The sequence below is a fragment of the Podarcis muralis genome, chromosome 7 (assembly GCF_964188315.1).
Source record: "Podarcis muralis chromosome 7, rPodMur119.hap1.1, whole genome shotgun sequence".
NCBI lineage: Eukaryota > Metazoa > Chordata > Lepidosauria > Squamata > Lacertidae > Podarcis > Podarcis muralis.
The window spans coordinates 50,288,455-50,311,075 of NC_135661.1; the positions used below are offsets into that span (position 1 = coordinate 50,288,455).

The 22,621-nt window shown below is 44.7% G+C and overlaps 1 protein-coding gene across 1 annotated transcript in view; it reads right to left on the reverse strand.

Annotated features, from left to right (window-relative positions):
* Nucleotides 1-11,972, reverse strand: part of MAF (MAF bZIP transcription factor) — a 239,207-nt gene extending 227,235 nt beyond the window's left edge. Inside the window, exon 1 of the mRNA XM_028739626.2 lies at nucleotides 9,965-11,972. Within this exon, the coding sequence (XP_028595459.2) occupies nucleotides 9,965-11,079 (1,115 nt within the window). The 5' untranslated portion in view covers nucleotides 11,080-11,972. The remainder of the gene's footprint in view (nucleotides 1-9,964) is intronic.
* Between the last annotated feature and the right edge of the window lie 10,649 nt (nucleotides 11,973-22,621).

A 22,621-nucleotide genomic window follows, 5' to 3' on the forward strand; every position in this document is an offset into this window, starting at 1 on the left:
TTCCATTTAACTCTTTACTTCAGAGTAAATATGAATAGGATCGCATGACTGAGCAATGGCGTTAATGCCGCGCGTTCGCCTGGGTCCGCAGAGCACGGGATCTCCCTCAATCTGCAGATCCTAAGCAGCGAATGCCAGTTAAGCACACATAGGATCCGGCTGCGATGGCTTGCAGGTTTTTTACCTAAGGAAAGGATGTGAGGAAAAGATGTGGTCCTAAGCAGGTTCACTTTATGTCGGAGGGTCGGGGGACTTCATCCCTCTTCCTCAAAGATCCCCAGGCCAGCTGCGCGGCATGAAATGAGCGATCCTGACGACAGGAAAATCCTGCAGGATCGAAGTTTTTCGTCGCCGGTCAGCTGAGTGCTGTCATTGAGCATTAAGGCCGCGCGGAGCAATGGCGCTCCGGCGAGTAAGGTGTGCCCGCACACCCAACTCTTTATCCTGTCTCGATTGTTAATATTCCTTGAAGTCAAGACACATCCTTTAAAAAACTTTAAAACGGGGAAAACTTAAATAAAAAACCCAATACATATTCCTACTACTACCGGGACCTCCTTCTTTTACACCAAATCTAACGACGAAGCTTTATTTAGGGAGATTTAATCGGAAACAATCTACTGAAGACGAGATCCGTGAAGTAATTTAAGTGGGAGTCCACAAGATCCTTGGCGATCGGGCACGTGCCTTTCTGTGTCTGCGCCAGAGATTTATTGGGGCGCGCGCACGTGTCTGAACCAGTTTGTTGGCGATGGTGGCTGCAATTCTGGAATCACTTAGTAGGGTCACTCTTGCTGCAGAGAAAATTCCGTGGCTCTCAATCGCCTTTACGCTTTCGTGAACGCGCGGCAGTAAATCGGGGTACCTATGGATGGATACGTGGCTGATGGTGTCTGCGTTTTCGGAGTGAGGATTAAGTGTTAACAGATGGACAGGATTCAGTTCAGGATATATGGCTTAAGAAACATATATATAACTATATATATGATAATTCTTTTTTTGGAAACTGCCTGAATGAATCCCAGCAGCCAAAGCTGAACTCCTATGCATATTTCCTTGAAAGTGGAAAGGAAAGTACCACTGAACCCCTCTGCGAGACTGACACCCCGATCCTATGCATTCTTGCTCGCAAGTCATTCTCACTGTGTTCAGTGGGGTTTACTCCCAGGAAAGTGCGCACAGGATCCTACGCATGCTTACCCTGGGAGCCTAGGCACACTTACCTGGGAGTAAGTCCCACTAGCATCAGTGAGGCTTTCTTCTGATCGCGCTGTTACTTGCATAATACCGAAAAAGAACAAATGAAAGATATGGGCAAACAGATGTAGCCAATCCCCAGTGAAGTAAACATGACAAGGAATTGTATTTTAAATACTACAAACTCCGGGGAAGACGAGGAACAGTCAGGGTGTGTGCGTGCGTGTTCCCAGTTTAGTGTGGATGCTATGCGGCCCGATCCTACGCATGTTTACTCAGAACTAAGTCGCTCTGAGTTCAGTTTAACTTACTCCCACGTAGGGCGCTCAGAGGATCGTGGCTTTTAAGGGATGCTTTGCGGCTGTAGCTCCTGAAAGCGGAGCTACAAAAGTTCTGGCTGTGCACATAGACTAGAGAAGAAAGTCCCATTGGGTTTACGGGGACTTACTCCCGAGGAACCGTGTCGAAGGAAGGGGCTGCAAAGGGTCCTAAGTCAGCGCGATCTTCTGCGCGTCTACTTGGAAACAAGCCCGATTGACTTCGGCAGGACTTACACCGGTCCTAGGTAAACGTTTCCCAGCCTAAGTTCAGCTCTTCGCCGATCCAAACATGCAAGACCAAAGGAATTTATTGGAGGTCAGTTTTCTCGACCGTCTCGCCACCTGCCTCCTCTATCCCCTGGCCAAAGTTCCCTCCTGCCTAGAGGGTGGGAGAGAGCCCAAGGAGCAGATTTGGGGCCAGGTGATCGCACAATGCAAAAACCTCGGGCTTCTTCTTCACGCCCCTCTGTCCAGCCGCTGATCGTTAAGAATAGAAAATCGGCCTTTGTTGCGTCTGAATCAACAAACCGCTGCAAATCCGGAACGCCCCTCCCCCTCCGTCCGTGGGATCCAGCACTCCTAAGAAAAAAATGCTTGGGAAAGGGGTGTGTGCGTGCATGTGTGTGTGCTGTCTTAATCTTTCTTTGCAGCAAGGTGTATTTGAAACGCACTAGATATCAAACCCTGTCTACAGGAAAAAAAGAGGGAGGCTTGAGATCTAGGCTGGGCGATCCCGTCCTCGCTTACCTGGGACTATTGAACTGGGTGCTGTGTAAACATGCCTAGAACTGGATTGTCAGAGAGAGAGACTGGAACAAAAGTGTGCCAGTTCAAAGGGCCGCAGAAAGCGGGTGATCATTACAGGGCGGGATGTGTGAAGAGGCGGGAACGCTGCGCCAAAACCGCGACGTGGTTCTTCACGTGGAAGTTAATGAAGCGGTTTTGATTCGGAGTGTGTTGCTGCGCCGTGTGTGTGTGTGTGTGTGTGAGTGAGAAAGAGAGAGAGACTAAACCGGTGGATCCGGTTTCATTCGAGCAATACAGTGCGCGTGTAAACATCTTTGGGTCCCAGACGGGATTTCCCTAGACGGCAGTCGTGTGTGTGAAAGGGGTGACGGTGGTCCCGTTGTCATTCCTCTTTTAGCAGATGGGTGTGAACAGCAAAGGTCCAGGGCTTCAGGCCAGCGGCTCAGGTTAGAATTAAACTAGACTTTTTGTGATAGTGGCTGCAAAAACGCCAAATCAGGCAGCTAAATGCCACTGAACTCACTGGAAGAAAATCAGCCCCTACTTGGTTAACTAAATCGGTGCGGGGCTCGGGGACAGCTTGATTCCAAACAGGTTCACTTCCTGAAAGTAAACCTCATAGAGTTCCCTGAAACTTACTTCGTAGTAAGCCTGCAGCATTCAGCTCGTACCTCTAAATTCCTGAACCACCGGTGTCCCCCTATTGCTAGCGTTGATGTTGTGTTTTTACAGAGGAGATCCCTTCAGGAAACTCCCCTAACCCAGTCATCCTAAATACTTTATAGGGAAGTTAAGTCCAGCTAGAACCGAGTGTCAGTGTTCAGATGCAGCTAGCCGAGCTGGCCAGGCAGAATTGGAGCGGCCAAAACGGCATCACTCAGACTGCTGCTCCAAATAGCCGCCATGCATTTGTGTATTTGTATGTGTGTGTGTGTGTGTGTGTGTGTGTGTGTGTGTGTATTGTGTAGAAAACCTGCATTAGTGCAAACGTCTTTTAAAAAACAAAACAAACCGTATATTAATAGTGGGGAAAGCGGGAGACTTAAAAAGCCTGTCGCCCGGTTTTGGAGGAAGTGTGTGTTTGCGTGTGAGCCGACCGATGCAGCAAAATATTCGTAAGGCCCCTTTACGACTCACCAATTTTATTCTGGCATCGGATTTCGTGGACTGCAGTCCATGAAAGTTTGCGCCATCATAAAATGCGTTAGCCTTTTAAAAGAGGCCACAAGACTTCTTCAGAAAGTGCCTGCTACCTTCCTCCCTAGGAAATACGCCTTTCTGGCTACCCTTTGAACAGGCGTCAGAGTTTCACTGCGCTTGTCTGATGGCCTCGGTGATAAATGGAGGCTTCCCTTCCCAAGCACAGCAGATGCTGCCGTCCCCGCCGTGTGGTCCCGGATAACGCGGTAGCAGATAACACTGATGTAGGCACATCGCTCGCTCGCTCGAACCAGGAAGGCAGGCCCGATGCGCTCGATCTGGTATTCAGATAGGATAGAGAAGCGGAAATGGGTAGCAAGAAAGGAATTCGGAAGGAGCGCAGAGCAAGGCATTGACAGGGCAATGGGAGAGAAGGGAAGCTGCCTTCTGCCGAGCCTGACCATTGATCCATCTGGCCCAGTACTGTCGACATTGACTGGCAGCGGCTCTGCGGAATTTCAGGCAGGGGACATGGCCAGCCCCACCTAGAGATGCCAGGGCTTGACTCTCAGACCTTCTGCATGCAAAGCAGGTGATCTACTAAATGAGATCTGTGGTTTATAAAGGGGATGGGGAGTAGGAAAGTGGAGTGGGAAAGCTGAGGGGGGAGACTTTTTATTTTTGAATCATGTATCTTGCTATTTTATAAATATAGTAACAAGGAGTATGGGTTTTTTGGGTTGAGAAAGTCGGAGGAAGGAAAAGAAAGTGAGACAATTTTCTTTCTTGCACAGCTGCTGTTGGGGGGGGGTTGTTTTTAGAAAGCGGAGTGGATGGGAACTGATATCTGAGGACTCTGCCCTCAAGTGTGAACCATTAAAAAAAGGTAGAGAGCCTAAGCACATTTACACCAGAGTAAGCACCATTGAAAATAACAGGGTTTACTTTCTGAGTAAATGTGCATGACTTTCCACCCTTGGCCAATTGCACTCCATTTGGGAGGAGCAAAAAGTGTTATACAGTGAACGGCCCTGATGTCAAGAACGTGTTTACTCGGGAATAAGTCATAAACTTGTTCAAGGAGCATAGAAATGCAACCTGTCTTTTACTGCAGTATATACAGCAAGCAAATGTTGTTTGTCTACCCTGTACGCGGGCTTGCAAATCACATGTGTGAACATTGAGATGCAGGTGGGAAAATCGGCAACAAGGCTGGGAACAGAAAGGAGGCATTACACAACGGGGAGAAGGCTGCAATCCTGCCCACACTTCCATGGGACTGAAGTCATAGAGAATTGCTTCTGAGTAAACATGCACAGGATCAGGTTGCACGTGGCACTGATTTCTTTTCACCCAGGATTTGAAGGCCAGGGCATCAGAGACCACAGAGACCTGGAGGGCCGAGTGAGGAGGGGCCTCAGCTTCAGCAGCAGCAGCAGCAGAATCAATGCACCCGATGCTAACCAAACTCAATGGCAGGTGGCAGGTGGAGGTCAGGCTGATGCCCCTTCCCCAGCCCCACTGACATCTATTGAGCTGAACTTATTCTTAGAGCAGGGCGATTCTAGCAAAGCATTGTGGAGGGACGTGGCCTTGGGTGGGTTTTTTATTTTATTTTTTAAAACCTCGTCCTCCCTGAAATGAAACCTGAGCAGCCTCTCCTCCCACCGCCCACATGCCTGGCCTTCAAGGTTTTGTGTTACACATCTTGATCCATTTCCTTACTTACACATCATTTGCAAAAAATCATTGTGATAAAGTAAAAATGTGAAAAGTCACCCTCCCTTCCAATTGAAATGATGAAAAGGAGAAGGCTCAGCCATTCATAAAAGGGCCACTGATAGAGGACTGCAGAATACAGAGCTGCTCTTTCCCCACAATGTCCTACAAGGGGGGTAGCTTCCTCCTCCTTGTAAACTTTGTCCTGTACTTTAGCTTGCTCTCCAAGGCCCAGGGACAAAACGCACATCCAATTTACCCCATTCTTCATTTTGTCCTCTCTCTCCTTAGAAATCATAACAGGAACTGAAAGCAACTTTGGGGTGCATCAGCTGCTGCAGCTTTTGCAAGAAGAAATGGGGATTAATTTTTGCTCCCTGCCCCCTATAACATGCTAATTGAACTGTGCCTCTTTTCTTGGGTGGGGGGAGAATGTTTGCAAGTGTAAGATCTGCTTATGCAAGGGAAATCCTCACAGTTTGCAAGCGGCAAGGTGAATTCTTCCCTGCATTGGGCCTGCCTGAGCTAAGGAAAAGATCTCAGCAAGGTGAGAGCCACTGAGAGTCTGTGGAACTTTTGGCAAGGAGTTCAAACATTTGAAGAAGCGAAGGGGGAGGGAAGAGGAGGAGTGGTGGTGGTGAGAGAAAGCCCTACTATCTTTATAAGAGCAAATAATTTTCTGATTAGCCAATTGCAGGCAGTTTACCCTCCGCTTACACATTAACTTGCCTAGAGAGCGCTGCAGTGATGCAGCCTATAGAACTTGCCTGGTCTATCAGAAGGTCAAGTGCTAAAGGACATGTGTGTGGCTTTCTGGAGGAGGAGGTTGGGCAACTGGGTGGTTGTCAAAGAAAAGTAGATGGAGGGAGGCAGAAGAGAGAGAGAGAGAGAGAGAAGCAGCAGCAGCAGCAGCAACAGCAGCAGCACTTAATCCTGCACACTTCAAGGCCTTTCCAGTCCCTCTAGATTAATGTGGATCTAAATGCTCCATGCACACTTGAAAGGGCTACTTGGTTTAAGCTTTTCCTGGGCCACAGGATCTGTAAAACACACATTTACAGACACACCAATTCACTCCCAGAGAGAGAACAAGACTGAGCAGTGAGGGGGAAATGCAGGCAACACACTACCTCTGTTTTAGTCTCAGATTGAGGCCACAACTTTGTTTAAATGCCTGGCGACCTTTGCCCTGGCTCAGCACAGCTTTAAAAGCAGTACCTTGTAAAGTTTTACGGGACAGAGCCCACCTGCAAATTCAAACAGGGCCTAGTTCTCAGCAGTTTCCTGAGCCCCTCCTATTCGCCTCCCTCCACCTCCACCTGCAACTCCCCTGTCCCCCCCCCCCCAAATGCTGGTTGTAGTGTAGGGAACAGGTGAGTTGGTGGAGAGTTCACCCTCTCCTGCATGCTTTCCCAAAGCGATTTAAAAGCAAAACTACAGCTGGTGGAGTCCTGAGATCTTGAAAAACTGGATTGAGCATTCAGAAAAGTAGATCCCGAGTTCCATCCAGGAACTCAGGACGCAAATCCAGCTCACTCCCAGATACTATTGCAGTCAGTTTACACTACAGGAACACCACAGCATCAAGTGTTCTATGGAGGATTTTTGACAGTGACAAAGAAAAGGTCCCAACAGAAGTCTCCCTTTCTAGTCCTCAAGGGTAAAGCGCCAGATCCTTTTTTTCTTTGAAAAGTGGCAACCATTGTTGATACTTACTTATATTTCTCCTCTCCTGAGAAAGTTCACCAGAAAAATGGGCTAGCAAAATACACCATAAATGACTGAAACAAAAACACTTAAAATGGAATGGGGAGTAGTGTTGGGGGATGGGAGGAAGGAGGAGAGAGTGCGAATCTGGTGGAATTTTTGACTTCTTTTTTTGAATGGGCAAACTTCCCGCCCTACGCCATATCGCAAGCGGCTTTTGAAAAACAATATCCTGTTTCAAAAGCAGTTTGCGATGCACATCATGGGGAAACAGGGTTAAACAGGGTTAAGCCCTCCCCCCTGCCCCTCTCAGTGGTGAATTAGTTTTGTGGTCCATTTGATTCTAGCCACATCTTTAAAATTCCCTGTAACATCAATAAAGAAATAGCTAAGAAGAAAAACCTAGGATGCACAGCCCAGTTTACCTGACTTCAATAAGAGGGTGCAAAATCCCCTCCTTTTGTTATATTCCACCATAAAACAATGAAAACCAAAGTCACAACTCTTACTTGAGACCTGTGGCTTAAATAATCATGGAAGGGGAAGAATCTGAACGCCTTTTAGAATGATTACCAAACCGAAAAAGTTAAGCCTAGTACCCAAGAAGCCATGCTTCTTCACCTACCTGTGAGAAAACAGAGCACTGGTGGGCAGCAATTCCCACCTTGCCTGAAACTTAGGCAGCCCATTCCTTCACCCATCTTATCTATTTAGTAGATAAACTGTGTTAGCAGACCACTCTCCCTCTCAACACCCCACCCAATATACTACTTTTAAAGAGCCGTCTTTACTTTTTGTTGATGGTGGTGAGGGAAGCTACAAACTAATGAAACTGAATATAGAATCAAAAATGCAGTTTATTATAGTAGATTATTCTTTCTTTTTGATATAACCGTAAAGTTGAAAAATGAAAGAAAGCACATAAGGAACATCACACATGGTTAGTTAGTAACTCAATATATAAAACAATTTTGCACAGCAAAATATGTAAAAGGGGAAAAAAGTAACTGACAAGATTTTTTTATATTTATTGTGGTAAGATTTACTTTCCATTTTTTAAAGACAGGATTATCACTCCCTGAAAATAAAATTTGCTGATTAATGCCTTTAAAACTTTGTGATTTTTGTGAAGTTACAGAAAATCCAGTTCTGCACCACAATACAACTGTAAAAAAATCTGCATCATTTAAAAAAACTGAGCAGTAATGCCATCTTTGTAACTGCATAAATCGTATTAGCATCCTAGACAGGTTTGTAATGGTTTATATTTTATGCTTCAGGTTATATCTTAGTGCAATTCAGTCCCAAATATTTCAATTTCAAAAAAAAAGCCCCAAAACAAAACCCAACCATACATTTTGAACACAAAATACCCCTATTAATAATATAAAGAGGGGGGGCTCCCCTTTTAATACTTTGGTTTCCAAAAACAGTCAGTGGCATAGCAAGGTCTACATTTACCCAACTTATACTTAAGTTGCAATCACATGCTGTATAAACTACTTTTTAAAAAACCAGTCCCGTTGTAAATTCTACCCCCTTTTAACATCAAGACAGTCAACAATTTAGTGCATCATTTTTTAAAAAGGATCTACAGCTAAACAGACCTAACTCTTTTGAATGTATCTATAACATTTCTTTTTTCTGTAGCATACATTTGAACTGGTGCTAACAGACAATAAAAGCTAGAATTAAATTATATACCAGGAACCCAGAGCATTCCAACATTTGACAATGGCCAAAAGGAAAATAAAAACAAAAAATAGCAGAAATGGGGCAGATCATTCCAACATAAATTTTCGACTGCTTTAAGCAACAGCATAGTTTTCAAAACCCACAAATTGGAAGTGAATCTTTTTTTATGCATAAGTTTTAAAACTTTCCCCCCAAAGTTCTTTTTAGAAATCATATTAAGGGTAATCACAATCCATTCTGGGCTTTTCTCTCTCTCCTTTTCTTTCTTTTTAAAGAAGGGATGTATCAATGCATTAAAAAGAAATCTGAAGTTCTGAGCAACTCAAAGCAGTTTCCAGAGTAGATGAAAACTTGAATGGGGAGGAAGAAGCCCCAAAAAGGTTGCACTTTTTTGTTTTCAGTTCAAAAAAGTGTTGAGGCAATAAAACTAAAAAGGATGAATGTCATGCCGTTACAGTCTCCGAAGTCCATATCCAAGCAAAAGAAAAAAAAATATATACCATACATGTCCAGCATGCAGGGCTTTTATCAATATATTGTCTTTGTTTTCTCCCCATAGTCTTTTGAAACAGTTACATAGTTAATAGATGCTAAGACAAAATAGCAAGCATAATAAATGGATGAGATGAGTATGGGAATCTAATGGCATACTAAAAGTTTCACCATTTGGCAGGGCAAGGCCAAAACTCACATCATGAACACATGGGAGGTGGATGAGGGCTTCAATCTGGCAGGTTGATCTAGATATATTCTCTAGCTTTAGCACAACAGATGGAACTCAGCAAGCCAAAGTCTTAAAATAATTTTATAATAACTTTCCGTGTGTGTGTGTGTGTGTGTGTCTATTCCAGATTCAAAACCCATTTGAAGAACTCAGGGTGGTGAAAAGTAAAAGTAACTTTTTTTGTACTTTGAACACAGCAAACGTAAAAAGGGGAGGAAAAAACACTTCATTAACACTATATATATATATATATACATATATATATATATATACACACACATACATATAGTGGAGGGCAGGTTTCAAAGGCTGAGCAAACTTCAGACTGAAGTAGTGAGTTGGTGGTGGAAAGTTGGATTTCAACACACACACAAGCGCCCAGCAAGGAGCCCCCACAAAAGTAAAAAAAATAATCATAAACTTGTATAAGGTTGGCTATTGCTGAGTCAATCCACCTTAAAAAAAAAATAAACAACAACCCAAAGTTGAGGTTGCTGTTTCCCCCCAGAAAAAATATTATTATCATTATTAATAATAATGGAGACGTGGTGGCCAGTTTGATTGCTTTATAGCAAGCTGCCCCCCCCTCGCCCCAAGCCGCGTGGAGAAACTTTTGCGCGCACGTGTGTATGTGTGCTAAAGGTGTTACGAGGCTGCCGGGGAAGTAGGGGGTGCAGGTTGGAGGTGGTGGGGAGAGAGGAAGACCACAACTCACATGAAAAACTCTGGAGAGGATGGGTTGTCGCTGCTGGAGCCGTTTTCTCTGAACCCATTGCTGACCAATTTCTCGTATTTTTCCTTGTAGGCGTCCCTCTCCCGGACCAGCCTGGAGATTTCCTGCTTGAGATGCTCCACTTGCTGCAGGAGCTGGTTCTTCTCGGACTCCAAGACGTGCCGCTGCTGGACCCTCTTGAAGCGGCAGGACTGCGCGTAGCCTCGGTTCTTGAGGGTCCGCCGCTTCTGCTTCAGCCGGATGACCTCTTCCTTGCTGACGCCGCGCAGCTGCCGGTTGAGTTCCCTCACCGACATGGTCACCAGCTGCTCGTCCGAGAAGCGGTCGTCGAAATGCAAGCTGCCGCCGCCGCCGTGGTGAGGGTGGTGGAGACCCCCGCCGCCGCCTCCTCCTCCGCCGGCGCTGCTACTGCTGCTGCTGCTACTGCTGCTGCTGCTGCTGCCCGAGGACTGCACGCTGCCCGGCTGCTGCTGGTGGTGATGGTGGTGGTGGCCCCCGGCCGGGTGGTGGTGGTGGTGGTAATGGGGCACGCCGCCGCCGTTCTGCTGCTGCTGCTGCTGAGCCGCCGCGATCACCGCTGACACCACGGCGGCCGCCGAGCCCATGTCGTCGGGCTGCATGGATCCCCCCGGGCCGGCGCCGCCGGCTGCCGCTGCTGCGGCGGCGGCCGCGGCCAGCTGCTGCCCTCTAGCATAGCCATCGAAGCCCGGCGCGCTCTGGAGCTGGTGGTGGCTGTTGTTGATGAGCGCCTCCACGGCGTCTTCCGGGCTGAAGCCCAGCGCCTCGGGGTTGAGCTGCTGCGGGTAGCCGGTCATCCAGTAGTAGTCTTCCAAGTGCGTCTTCTGGTCGCTGCCGCCCGAGCCCGGGCTGGGCGCCGAGAAGCTGGGCGACGGCGGCACCGAGCTGCAGGGCGTGCTCATCGGGGTGGAAGAGAGCGAGCCCCCAGCGATCAAGCGGCCGCACTGGCTGATAATGCGGTCGGTCTCCACCGGCTCCTTTTTCACTTCAAACTTCATCAGATCGAAGTCATTAACATATTCCATGGCCAAGGGACTGGTGGGCAGGTCGGAGCTGTTCAGGGCCAGCTCGGATGCCATCCTTTTGCTGGGGGTGCCGCCGCCGCCGCCAGTCCTCCAGAAAGGGTGCACTCCCGGAGCGAGGGGGCTGCTCTGACTTGCGAGCGGGTGAGCCAGTTTGAGGCTTTGCAAGAGCTCGGCGCCGCTGCTCTCGGGGTGCCTGCGCGGCTCTCGCTCCCTCGCGCTCCCCCCGCGCCTGCCTGCCTGCCCGCCGCTCTCCCGCTTTGGCAAGGCTCGGCTCCAAGCTGCAGCGAGCTTCCCTTCGCGAAGAACAGCCACGCGGGTGCAGCCGGCGGACCGCAGGCGGCTGCCTCGCTCGCTCTTCTGCCTCTACTTAGTCGCCCTTTGCATCAGGCTGCGCTGGATTGCTTTGGCTTTTCTCTCGCTCTCTCCCCCTTCGCGCTCGCTCTCTCCTCTCCCCCCCTCGCCTCCCTCCCCCTCTCTCCCCTGTGCGCTCTCTCTCTCTCTCTGCTCTGCAGCTTTGCAGAGGAAAAAGGTTGCTTTAAGTTGTTGTTTGCAACGGTTGTTTGGATTTCTTTCTTTCTCAACACTTCAGGGTCTCTTTCCTTCTGGACTGCTTTCTCTTTTTTTTCATGCCCGGTGCAAAAACGAAGAGAGAGACAGTTTCACCATCAGGGGAGGGGGAGAAGGAAAAAATAAAAAGAGAGAGAGGAGGTAAGTAACTATTACTACTTCTTTAGAAAAAGCGAAAGAAAGAAAAAACCCTTGGAAAATAATACTGTCTGGGGTCAATGGTATGACCCAAAATAACAAGCAGGTTTTTCCCCCCTTAAAAAAAGAAAAGAAACTCAACTCCCAAGCTCCAGCAACAAGATGAAAAAATATTTTAAAGAGCTCATCCAGGAGGAGAGTTTAAAAGCATTGCTGAGTTTTATAGCGCTCCTGACGTCAAGCTTTCAAATGGGAAATTGACTCCGAGTCCCGGCCAATCCGATGCCGCGAACCCGGCCCTCTTTAGCATAATAGTATAGAAACAAGGAAACTTTTCGAAGCTGTCAATCAGGGGCCAATCAGCTGACTGTCAGCTGGGACCAGAACTTTTTAACTCCTTCCTGACTGAAAGCGATTTTCCGGAGTCCCTCGGAAGGGGACTCACCATTTTTCATTCTTCAAAAGCGGGGGGCAGAGCCCCTATTTATCTCCACCGGGCATTACAGTTAGGAATAGAGAAAAGCCAAGGGGATGTTTTGTCTCGTGGCTGGGGATGGCTGGTGTTGTTCAGTAGGTAAGGATGCTCCCTAACCTTCCTTGCTTGTATGAGTGCTTGCATGCGTTGGCTTGTACATCTCGAGCTAACTTTTTTTCTAGGTTGGTAGCGTTTGCAAAAAAATAAATAAATGTGTCTGTTTGGTTAACACTGATCTCCGCGTTGGGACTTTGCCCGGAGTTGTCCTAAGGCTTGATCTTCGCCCACCCTTTCCCCCCTTAAGTATCCCCCCCCCGCCCGCGTGGAGCAGACACGCGCTCACAGATTCCCAATTTCAAAAATTGCGAGGAGTGATCTAGCGAGGACACGTGCTAAAGAGAGCGAGGAGGCTGGGGTTCCACGGACTTCCGGGGGTGGTGGAAGAAGATTATACACCACACCAGCTCAATCTTTTCTTCCTTTCCGCGGGGAGAAGGATGGGTCAGTGATGGGGATGAACCCTCGTGGCTCCAACTCGCATCAGCATCTTTGGAGGACTTATGGGCTTGGGAAGAGTTAATCCGGAGAGCATTTCTCTCCAACCGCCCCCCCCCCCGCATCCCCAAGCAGGAGCAAATCCAAGACTTTCCTCTTTGCAAATTTCAGACACCCTTTGGCCTTTGCTCCGGTGTCATGGAACCATCTGATTTCGCAAGCCGCGCCTCTGCTTAATTTTTTTTTTTTCATTTTTCTTCTTCCGATACCCGATCTCCCCGCCCACCTCCCATCGATGGATCTGCGAGAGGGTCAAAATGTTAAGAAAAGTTGCTAATTGCCAGCCACTGGCAGCCCGCTTCCCGCCTCTCCCCTCCCCAGCCGTCAATGGCTTTGCATAGTAACAAATAAAGTTTTGCCTTAAAAGATGTCCCAGGTTTTAAATGAACTGCATTTGAAGAAATAGCGACAGAGTCCCTTAATATTATTTATCCAGATCCTCTTTGGAACTGGGTGGCGATCTATTCATTTAATACGCAAAATAATAATAACAATATTAATAATAATCGCGTGTCGTTTCTCTGTTTTGGAGGGGAGACCGGGGGCGGGGGAAGGAATGTCGCCAAAAACAAACAACGCCGAAAAGCTGCGCGAAGTGAAAAAATCCTGCTTGAATGGGTTCCGTTTAAACCTCGACAGCGCCACCTTTCGGCACTGATCGGTTTCGAGTTGAACCGCTTCCAATTTTTTAGATGAAGGGAAAAAAATCCATAAAATAAAAGGCCTTTTTAAAAAAGAAAGAGAAAAAAGAAAGTTTAGAGCTGGCAGCGCTTGCACGACAGCCTGACATTAACCCCTCGGAGTCAATGGATTCTCGAAGCTATAAACCTCTATAATTTCTCTATTTAGGATGCAGCCTGCGGTATTTTTCTAGGAAGTGAGAAGGAAAGGGGATTGTTCCTGGTAGCGGTGTCTGTTCCAGGGATGTGTGTGTGAGAGAGAGGGAGAGAGATAAGACAAAAATCTTTAAAACTGCCAGCCTTGATTTTCAACTGACTTTATGGCAACATCAATAGAATTAAAGTTACTTGTAATTCAGTGATAAATGAGATGTCTCTAGTAAGTAAGATTAAGTGCAGTGCTATAAAGTTGTTTATCTGAAAAGTAATTCTCAGAAACCCGACTCCTGACACTTAGTCATATATTAAACCAGCCTTTTGAACATTGTACTTCAGTGCAATGGCTTCTGCATGTTTTCAGAATTTCCTGTTTAAAATTTTATACTAAGTAGCTGTTTGTAGAGGCTTCTCATCTGACTTCGAAGTCCTCATTCCCAGTAGTAACAAAATCCCAGGTTGGTAAAGAAAATATGTGGTTTGCGTATTCTGACATATCTCAGCCTTTGCAGTCAGGATTTTTAATATCAAGGTATGCCACGTGTGTCATCCACAGACTTTTACACAAGACTTTTGAGTGTGTCACCAGCTGATAACAAAGCTGAAAAAATGTGTGTGAATGCTAATTATTGGGGGTCACTATAAGGGAATAATGTAAAAGCTGAGGTCTCAGGTGAAACTTGAGAAAACAGTATTTATGAGAAAGTTAATAGGATGTGTCCAGTTTGATTTCCCATTTTGGAGGACTTGGTTGGAATTGTCAACAAAAACTACTCACTCATCCTCATAAATCTCAACCACGACAGTCTAATTCCTTCTATTTGGTTTTTCCCGGAGCAAGATGAATGTTGCACGATAGATCACTTAGCTCCTTCCCTCCCATGAATCACAGCCATGTGTGAATACTTTTAAATGAAAACTTATTGCTCTTTGGCAATTCACACTTGCAGCAATTGCACGGAATTAGAAACATCTCCTCAGTGGGAGGGGCACAAAAACAAAACCAGTCTCTTTGGACAGAGGCATTTTAACATGCTATATCTCCAGAATTAGTGTGCCCCCCCCCCCAAACCTGAGTAAGCTTCGAAAGCTAAAACAGGGAATTCAAAGTACTGTATTGTGTGGCTAACAGAATCTGAGCTGATATTTAGCAATGCAAATAAAGTGCTGTTAACTCAACTGGGCTCTGGCCCCCAAAATATCAAATCAAATTACTGGTTATGCCAGATTATCCTTATTTGACTGTTCGAGGTGACGGGACTGTCAAATGTTGTCTATTATGTAGCACACCATGGGGAATGTGAACAGTTTTAAAGAAAACCTTCGAAAGGAAGACCACGACTGTCCTCTTTCCTGCAACATATAATTCTCATTTTGGCAGCATTTTCCTGTATTATTTAGCTTCTCACAATGGATGTCTAAACATTTACAGTTCTCTATTAGGAGTGTTTCTTCTCTAACAATTGCACACTTTCATTTCAATTAGAGGCATTCAACCCTCTGTCTTTCTGCAGCAATGACAGGCCAAATTCCCTCAGTCTGCCCCCCCCCCCTTGCTATTTTTTGTTTGCTTGAAGTCTTTCTATCAATCTACAATCACTAATGCCCTGCTTTAATTGCCCTCTTGAAGAAAGCACAGTTTAAAACTGGGGTTCCACATGCTAACTTCAGTTACTTAAAAACCTCCTGAATTGGAGTAGATGCATGCATGTATGTCCGTGCTTGTGTATATCTATTTATCTCTACTTATATTTATTTTCTGCAGAAAAGTACAAACGATGCAATGCAATATGTAACACTGTCAGTGTATCATCCCTGCCTCAGTGAGGGGGGCAGGGGAAGCCTCAAGTGCATATGAAAGACTTCCTTAGCTGAGTAAACAAGCAGAGGAGGGTTTAGAAAGTAGGCAATACACCTCTTGTGAGTTATATTGACTTTGAGTGTCATTTGTTATGACTTAAACAAACTCATCTATCAAGGCCAGCACATTAAGTACAGTTACTGCACCTTTTGTTTATCCAGTGTCTTATTTTATGGCGCAGAACTGAATGGTGTCCGCTGAATTTAAGTATGAAAAGCAACCAAATTGATTTCCCAAAGACTTCCACGGGGTAACAAAAGGCGAAGGCATCAACAGCTCTTAGGCACAGAGCTAGATAAATCCTTTTAACAGTGCTTCGGATCCGTTAACGGGGCAAGCAAATAACAAATCACTGTTAGCAGATTTACGAGAAAGAAATAATAGAATCAGACGAGATAATCTGATAGGGGTAAAATTGCTGAGGAAACAAGTCTTACTTCACATACATAGCTATGAAACAGCAGCCTGATAACTCGAAGCCATCACAAATAGGTGAATTATGATGGAAATAATCATCCTTGTAATTCAGTGTTTATTAATCCTTTTCTTTTTAAACAACTCACAGATGTCCAAGCAATGCGTCTCTCTCTTTGAAGATCCATTAATCACACACACATATTTATTGGGTGTAATTTACTATTTGTATCACCTGTATTTTATTTCATAATTGAACATTCTGCATTCAAATTTATGTAATGCATTAGGCCTGCAAACATATTTCTGCCTGATTAGCATAAATAGTCACTTCATGAATTACTAACAAAGTTGATCTGGAAAATATTGGCGTATTATTTTATTAAGTGGAACACAAACATATGTCCAATAAATTCTTGTTTTCTGGTGGCAGGAAGGAATACAGAATGATCCAGGCGGTGGTGTCTCAGTGTGGGGAAGAGGAAAGACTAAGCTGAGTTAATTTGTATGTATGAAATTAATTTGCCCTGTCAACCCTTCTGTTTATCTTTAATAAAGAGGAATGCCCATGTCTGTTTCAGAGGCATGAATCATGAGACAACAAAAGGCAGTAGTTATATACACACATATATTTGTGATTTCCCTTTTCTAATTTCTTGTATGGATTGCATTGTCTGGAGGTCAAATCTGATGCTGTATTTTGTTGATAATTCTGCTTCTTGTTGGGATAAATTGGAAGTTTGGTCTGAGACTACCAGATTAGATCCAAATGCAGCTGCAATAACAAATTGAGTAGAAATCATATTCCAATTCCTTTTTCCACCCCCTTTACTTAATCACTGTGGCTTCAATCCAGTGTGCAGTTATGCATGCTTAAGCCCCATCGAAACCAATAAGAATCGAGCATGCATAATTATGTGCTGCATCACAGCGTATCCATTTAAACAACTGTGAGAAACTCAGGGAAACCATATGATTTGGGTGTTGAGTGGAATCCTTTCCCCTCTTTTCTTAAGGCTGATTCTCACAACTGACTACACCATGGCAAAAGCAGCTGCTGCTCAAATTAACTTGTACCCACTGATGCCACCGATGGCACATGCACACCAACCCTTTTGCATTCTGCTTTGAGTAGGACTTGCAGCAGCATGCTGGAAGTCGATGTACATCATGTTCTATTGACGGTCAGCCTGCATCTACTCATTTACACATACAGTACCGGGGTGGGGTGGGGAGATGGGACTTAGCTAAAGAAGATTTAAAGACTTCATACATTATCATCCAAATTACAATGTTCATCAGGGCACTCATGTGCTGGCTGGATGTGAATGGGCCTGTGCCATCAAAAACAAGGCCTATTTGTTGTACACAAGATGACCTGTTTATTGAGCATCCATCTTGATTTGTTTGTACAAAGCTTACACAATGTCTGGTCTTTATAGAGTATTCGTCCCGATTTGCTTTCAGTGAGATTATATGACAATGAGCATTTATCATGCATTCATCCTGATTTGCTTGTGTGGTGGCTATACGTCTTCCTGTTAATTATTCATTCTACACTTTTCAGTGCATTTCCCCATCACTTTCCTAACTGCAATAATTTATTTTTTTTAAGGGGATCCGTTGCACCAGGGTGGCAATTTAACCCACTTCAGTTTAATCTAAATTTCTGATATGTGCTTGAAACTCTCCTGCAAGTTGCTAACAATCTAGAGATTAATTTTTTTTTTTTTTACTATATTAGGTATGCATATAAAATAACACAGTAACGTGATATGGGCATACACAATAGGAAACTTCTTGTTGATTGTAGTTCCTTGGGGCGTGTACTCATCTGTGATGAGTAGGGAATGGGCAAATCTGTCCATTTTAGTTTCTCTCAGATTTTATTTTATTTTTTCTACACTTCAGTTCTCTACATTTCCACATCAGTTTGTGGATTTTTTTTTTTTTTAAAAAGCGAGTCCTCATGAAAATTCAGCAACATTTTAGTGCAAATGTCTCCTAATATGCACATATTTGCATGCAATTGTACATACTAAGCACGTATTTGTAAATCAGCTTCCCCTCTTTGCACACTCTGCCTTCATATATGCATTTTTGTACACATTACAGTGGTACCTTGGGTTACATACGCTTCAGGTTTCATATGCTTCAGGTTACAGACTCTGCAAACCCAGAAATAGTATCTCGGGTTAAGAACTTTGCTTCAGGATGAGAACAGAAATCGTGCTCTGGCAGCGTGACGGTAGCAGGAGGCCCCATTAGCTAAAAGTGGTGCTTCAGGTTAAGAACAGTTTCAGGTTAAGAACGGACCTCTGGAACGAATTAAGTACTTAACCCAAGGTACCACTGTACTTGGCTGGAGAACTGTACTGAAAAATTCAGAGAAGTGTGAATGTGTTTCAGTTTGTGTGTTGTTTCAAAAAGTGAATATTAGTTATGTTAGCCTGAAAATGTGAACTGAATCAAATTTTCCCCTATCGCTAGTGACAAGATATATTTTATAGATATCATGTAGGATACAGTGGAACAGAATTCACATCCATGGAACACGAATTCCCCACCTTTGCTTTCCTGCTGCATCTCCTTGCACCACCTGCATATCTGCTCCTGGGGGTAGAGTGACCCTTGGGAATACTAGGAAATGGTGCATGGAGTTATAGATGGATGGGAATTGACATAAATTGCCCCTTCCCTTAGGGAAGCACATACAGCTGCATTACCAGTGATAATAGTGCTGAAACCAGTGATCTCTCCAAGGTGGGGGAGATCAAGGGTGCAAATCCAGCCTTTGCTCTTGCCTCCCACACTATGAACAGACTATTACCAAATAACTGACTGGGTCTATGCATGCATAACAGTTTACCTCTGCTTGTGGGTATTGTGGGAAGTGCGCTTGCAGCTTTTGTTTATGCAGTTCAGTATCCAGTTGCGCAGAGGAGAGGAACCTGTGGCCTACAACTCGCATCATCCCTGGCCATTGGCAGTACTGGCTAGGACTAATGGGAGTTGTAGTCCAGCAGCAGGTAGAGGAGATGCCAGTATATGCCCGCTGTGCGATCTGAGTGCACCTTCATAACCCACCACAAGGAATGTGGGTACATTGCAATAAATAGCAATGGCTAAGTAGCACTGTTGCACAACAAATGCGCCTTAAAAAACAACCTTTTGTGATAAGAAAAGTGACTGAAAACTGCAGTGGAAAGGACAGAGCAACAACGATTTGACGGTGACACCATGTAACCTCCATGCAAATTTTGTGAAAACAAATCAGGATGACTGCACAATACAGTGGTACCTCGGGTTACATACGCTTCAGGTTACATACGCTTCAGGTTACACACTCCACTAAGCCAGAAATAGTGCTTCAGGTTAAGAACTTTGCTTCAGGATAAGAACAGAAATAGGGCTCCGGCAGCGCGGCAGCAGCAGGAGGCCCCATTAGCAAAAGTGGTGCTTCAGGTTAAGAACAGTTTCAGGTTAAGTACGGACCTCCGGAATGAATTAAGTACTTAACCCGAGGTACCACTGTATATACTTCAGCGGGAAATGACCCAGATGTCAGTTTATGCACAAACAAAATCAACACCCCACTGTATAAAAGCACCCAGCTAGTATATCTGGGAGAATAGAGAGGTAAGTGTGCTATCTCCCCCCCCCCCGCCCCCCGCTTTTGCTGTTCCCTGAATTTTCTTGAGACTACTATAATCCATTTCTCTGGCTACAGCTTTCTGACCAGTTGGAATGTGTGTACTTTCTCTTTATTTTTCCAGGCTCATGAAATCTTTTTAAACCTACCCAGAGCATCAAATTGGACTCTGCTTGTTGGTAAATGTGGTAGCTTCCTCCTTTTCTCTTGCTGTTCTTTTCTCTAATGCCCCCACCCCAATCTATTACATATTTTAGACATAGATTCCAACCCCTCCTTATCATAAACTCCTCCTTTTTTAAAAAAGGAATGTCTAAATCTCAATGTAGTTTGCATATATGTGTTTGTGTTCCCTTTTGCTACAGCATTTATACAGTTTGATTATCCATTCCATGTACTTACCCCCCACAAAATATGCTTTTCGAAAACTTCATTGCTAAACAAATCTAATATTGTTTTGAACCCAAATCAGAAATTCTGACTCGTGTTGTAGCTAATACATCTGAAATATTTTTGAGTTATGGAAAAATTTAGAATTTTAATGAGATTTCACATTTTATAAGAAGAAAGCTACCTATCTGCTAATCAGCAAATCAGATGTGATGGAAGATGGCAGGCAAATTTTAACAGCATTTACTAAGACACAAATTGTTAATTCTCATGTAAAATTATATATGTATGCTGTTTTTAAAATGCAAGTACTGAGAAGGGGGGGGGGGAGAGGAGAGAGAACCTCATTAAATAAATTGAAATAAAGCTTTAAAGCCGAAAGTCAACAACTCATACTGAAGTTTTTGTTCTTTACAGCTTGAACATGACTTTCATGTGATTTTATGTTAAATTAACTGCTGTTTACTGTAGGTTAAACTGCAAACCATCAATCACCGATCCAATGCATATCATGTAATTCCTTCGGGGGGGGGGGCAACTTGAATGCAATAGGTAGGACATAGGGCATAAGATGTCGTATCTTAACAACCCCGAAAAATGTGTTCTGATCAGTTGGGATCTGGGTACTACTCTTTCATTTCCTCTGTTTCTGATGTTCAGCCCTCATATAGGCAAAATGGGGCCACCCATGCATAAGATGGTGGGGAAGGGCAAGGGCTGTAGCTCAGTGGTAGAGTATCTGCCTTGCATGCAAAGGTCCCAAGCTCAGTCCCCAGCATCTCCAGGTGGGGCTGAGAGTGAACATTGACTGAAACCTAGAAGAACTAGTGCTCAGATAGTGCTCAGATAGACCGCTAGTCTGACTTGGTCTAAGGCAGTTTTCTATGTTCCTAAGAGAAAGGTATCCATAGGCTTAGGGGAACCTCAAAGTTTGCAGATGAACAGAAAATATTTAGCAGGGGGATTGTGGGGGGGTGTAATGATGCAGCTGCAACTCAGGAAGCAACAAACCATCACACTCCCCAATCTCAGCTCTTTCAACCATCCCACTCATGAACGCTGCCCTGCCCTACATAGTAGGCACTTGCTGTCCAAGAGCTTTGCCATCAAAACAAGTGATGTCCAGAGGGCCGTTAGCACAATGGGACCCGGCATTACTCATGTATTAGTCATTTTTTTTTTAATCACAAGCTTTTTACTTTCACCCAATGAGATAGATCTGCTGATGTCAGAGAGTGAACAGGTCAAAACCCACAGTGCTCTGCTGCTGAAATGGCACATAGGTTTTCGTTATGCCCAAGGATGTCTAATGTAGAAAGAATGTGTGAGAAAGATTAAGAGCATTAAAGCAAGGCCTCCGGATACATTTATTTCAAGGGGGCAGTTTTGCAGTGGTCAAATTAACACAAGGGGTTGGTTTGGTGGGGGCGGGGGCAAGCCTGCCTAAAGAATTTGAGACCTCGAGTTTAATAACTGGCATTTGGAAGGTACAGTGCACAGAGGTGTTGATGTGCTTTTTGGGTGTGTGTGTAAATAAAACGGGGCATTAAAAATTTGAGGGCTGTATGCAACATTCTCTGTCTGCTAGTGCAAGGATTCTTACACTAGCAGATAGGTGAGTTTTAATTGTTTTGTACAACAGAGGAATCCAACACAACAGTTGTACTAGCAAAAACTCCTTGCACAACATTGTGCCCAAAAGTTACCAGCAATCTGCTCAGGCATTCTCTTGCAGAACAACATTCTGCTGGTGCAAAGGATTTCACCAGCAGAACAAGTATATCACTAAGTGACTTTAACTGAATGCTACATTGGATACAACCCCATATCTTGATTATCCAGTCATAAATACAGTCTTGTGCTATCCACAAGAAGAGTCCTGATAGATCAGTCTATAGAACTTTCTATACCCCCATTCTGTTTCCCACAGATTTGGCTAGGCAGATCTATTTACAGCACAGTTCTTACCATGTCTACAGAAGTAGGCATGGGGGAGGCATCCAGTTCAGTTCAGATTCTACCTAATTTGCAGTTCTCAAAACTACGTACGACTCAAAACACAGCTATCTGTTGAAATTCACACTTTTCTTAATTTTGCAATGCAATTCTCCAGCCAAATAATGAGTAGATTATGGAAAATTTTGAATAAAAATGTATACATTAGTGAAAATAATTTATATACAAATGAACCATACTAGAAGAAATTGCTTGCTTGGAAAAATACATACATTAGGCAAAGTTGAAGGAGTGGGTTGGGGGATCTGATGGGAAGAGTGTTTGGGGCGAGATGTGAGGGGAGGGGTGGCCAGCTGTAAAGGGAGAGTGGTTGGCAATGACTTCGGGTTTTTTGTGGTAGTGGGTAGCAGATAGGCAGGATTGACAAGCAATGCAAGCAGGGGAACAGCCTCTGGTCTTTAAAATATATGTACAGTGCTTTGAAAATTTTAGACACTTCGTGTTAGCAATGATTTAGAAGTAGGTACCACTGAATTCAATGTAATTTACAAGGTGGTGCTCTCCTAATATTGTTGGACTGCAGCTGCCCTCAGTTCCAGCCAGCATGACCAAAGGAAATTGTAGTCCAGCAACATCTGGCAGGCATCACCTTGGATAAGCTGGGGTTACAGCATTTTAGCCACCAGTGTACAAGACAAAAGGGTGGTATCCAACCAAGTTTTACTGAGGATAGACCAGTTGAAATGAATGGG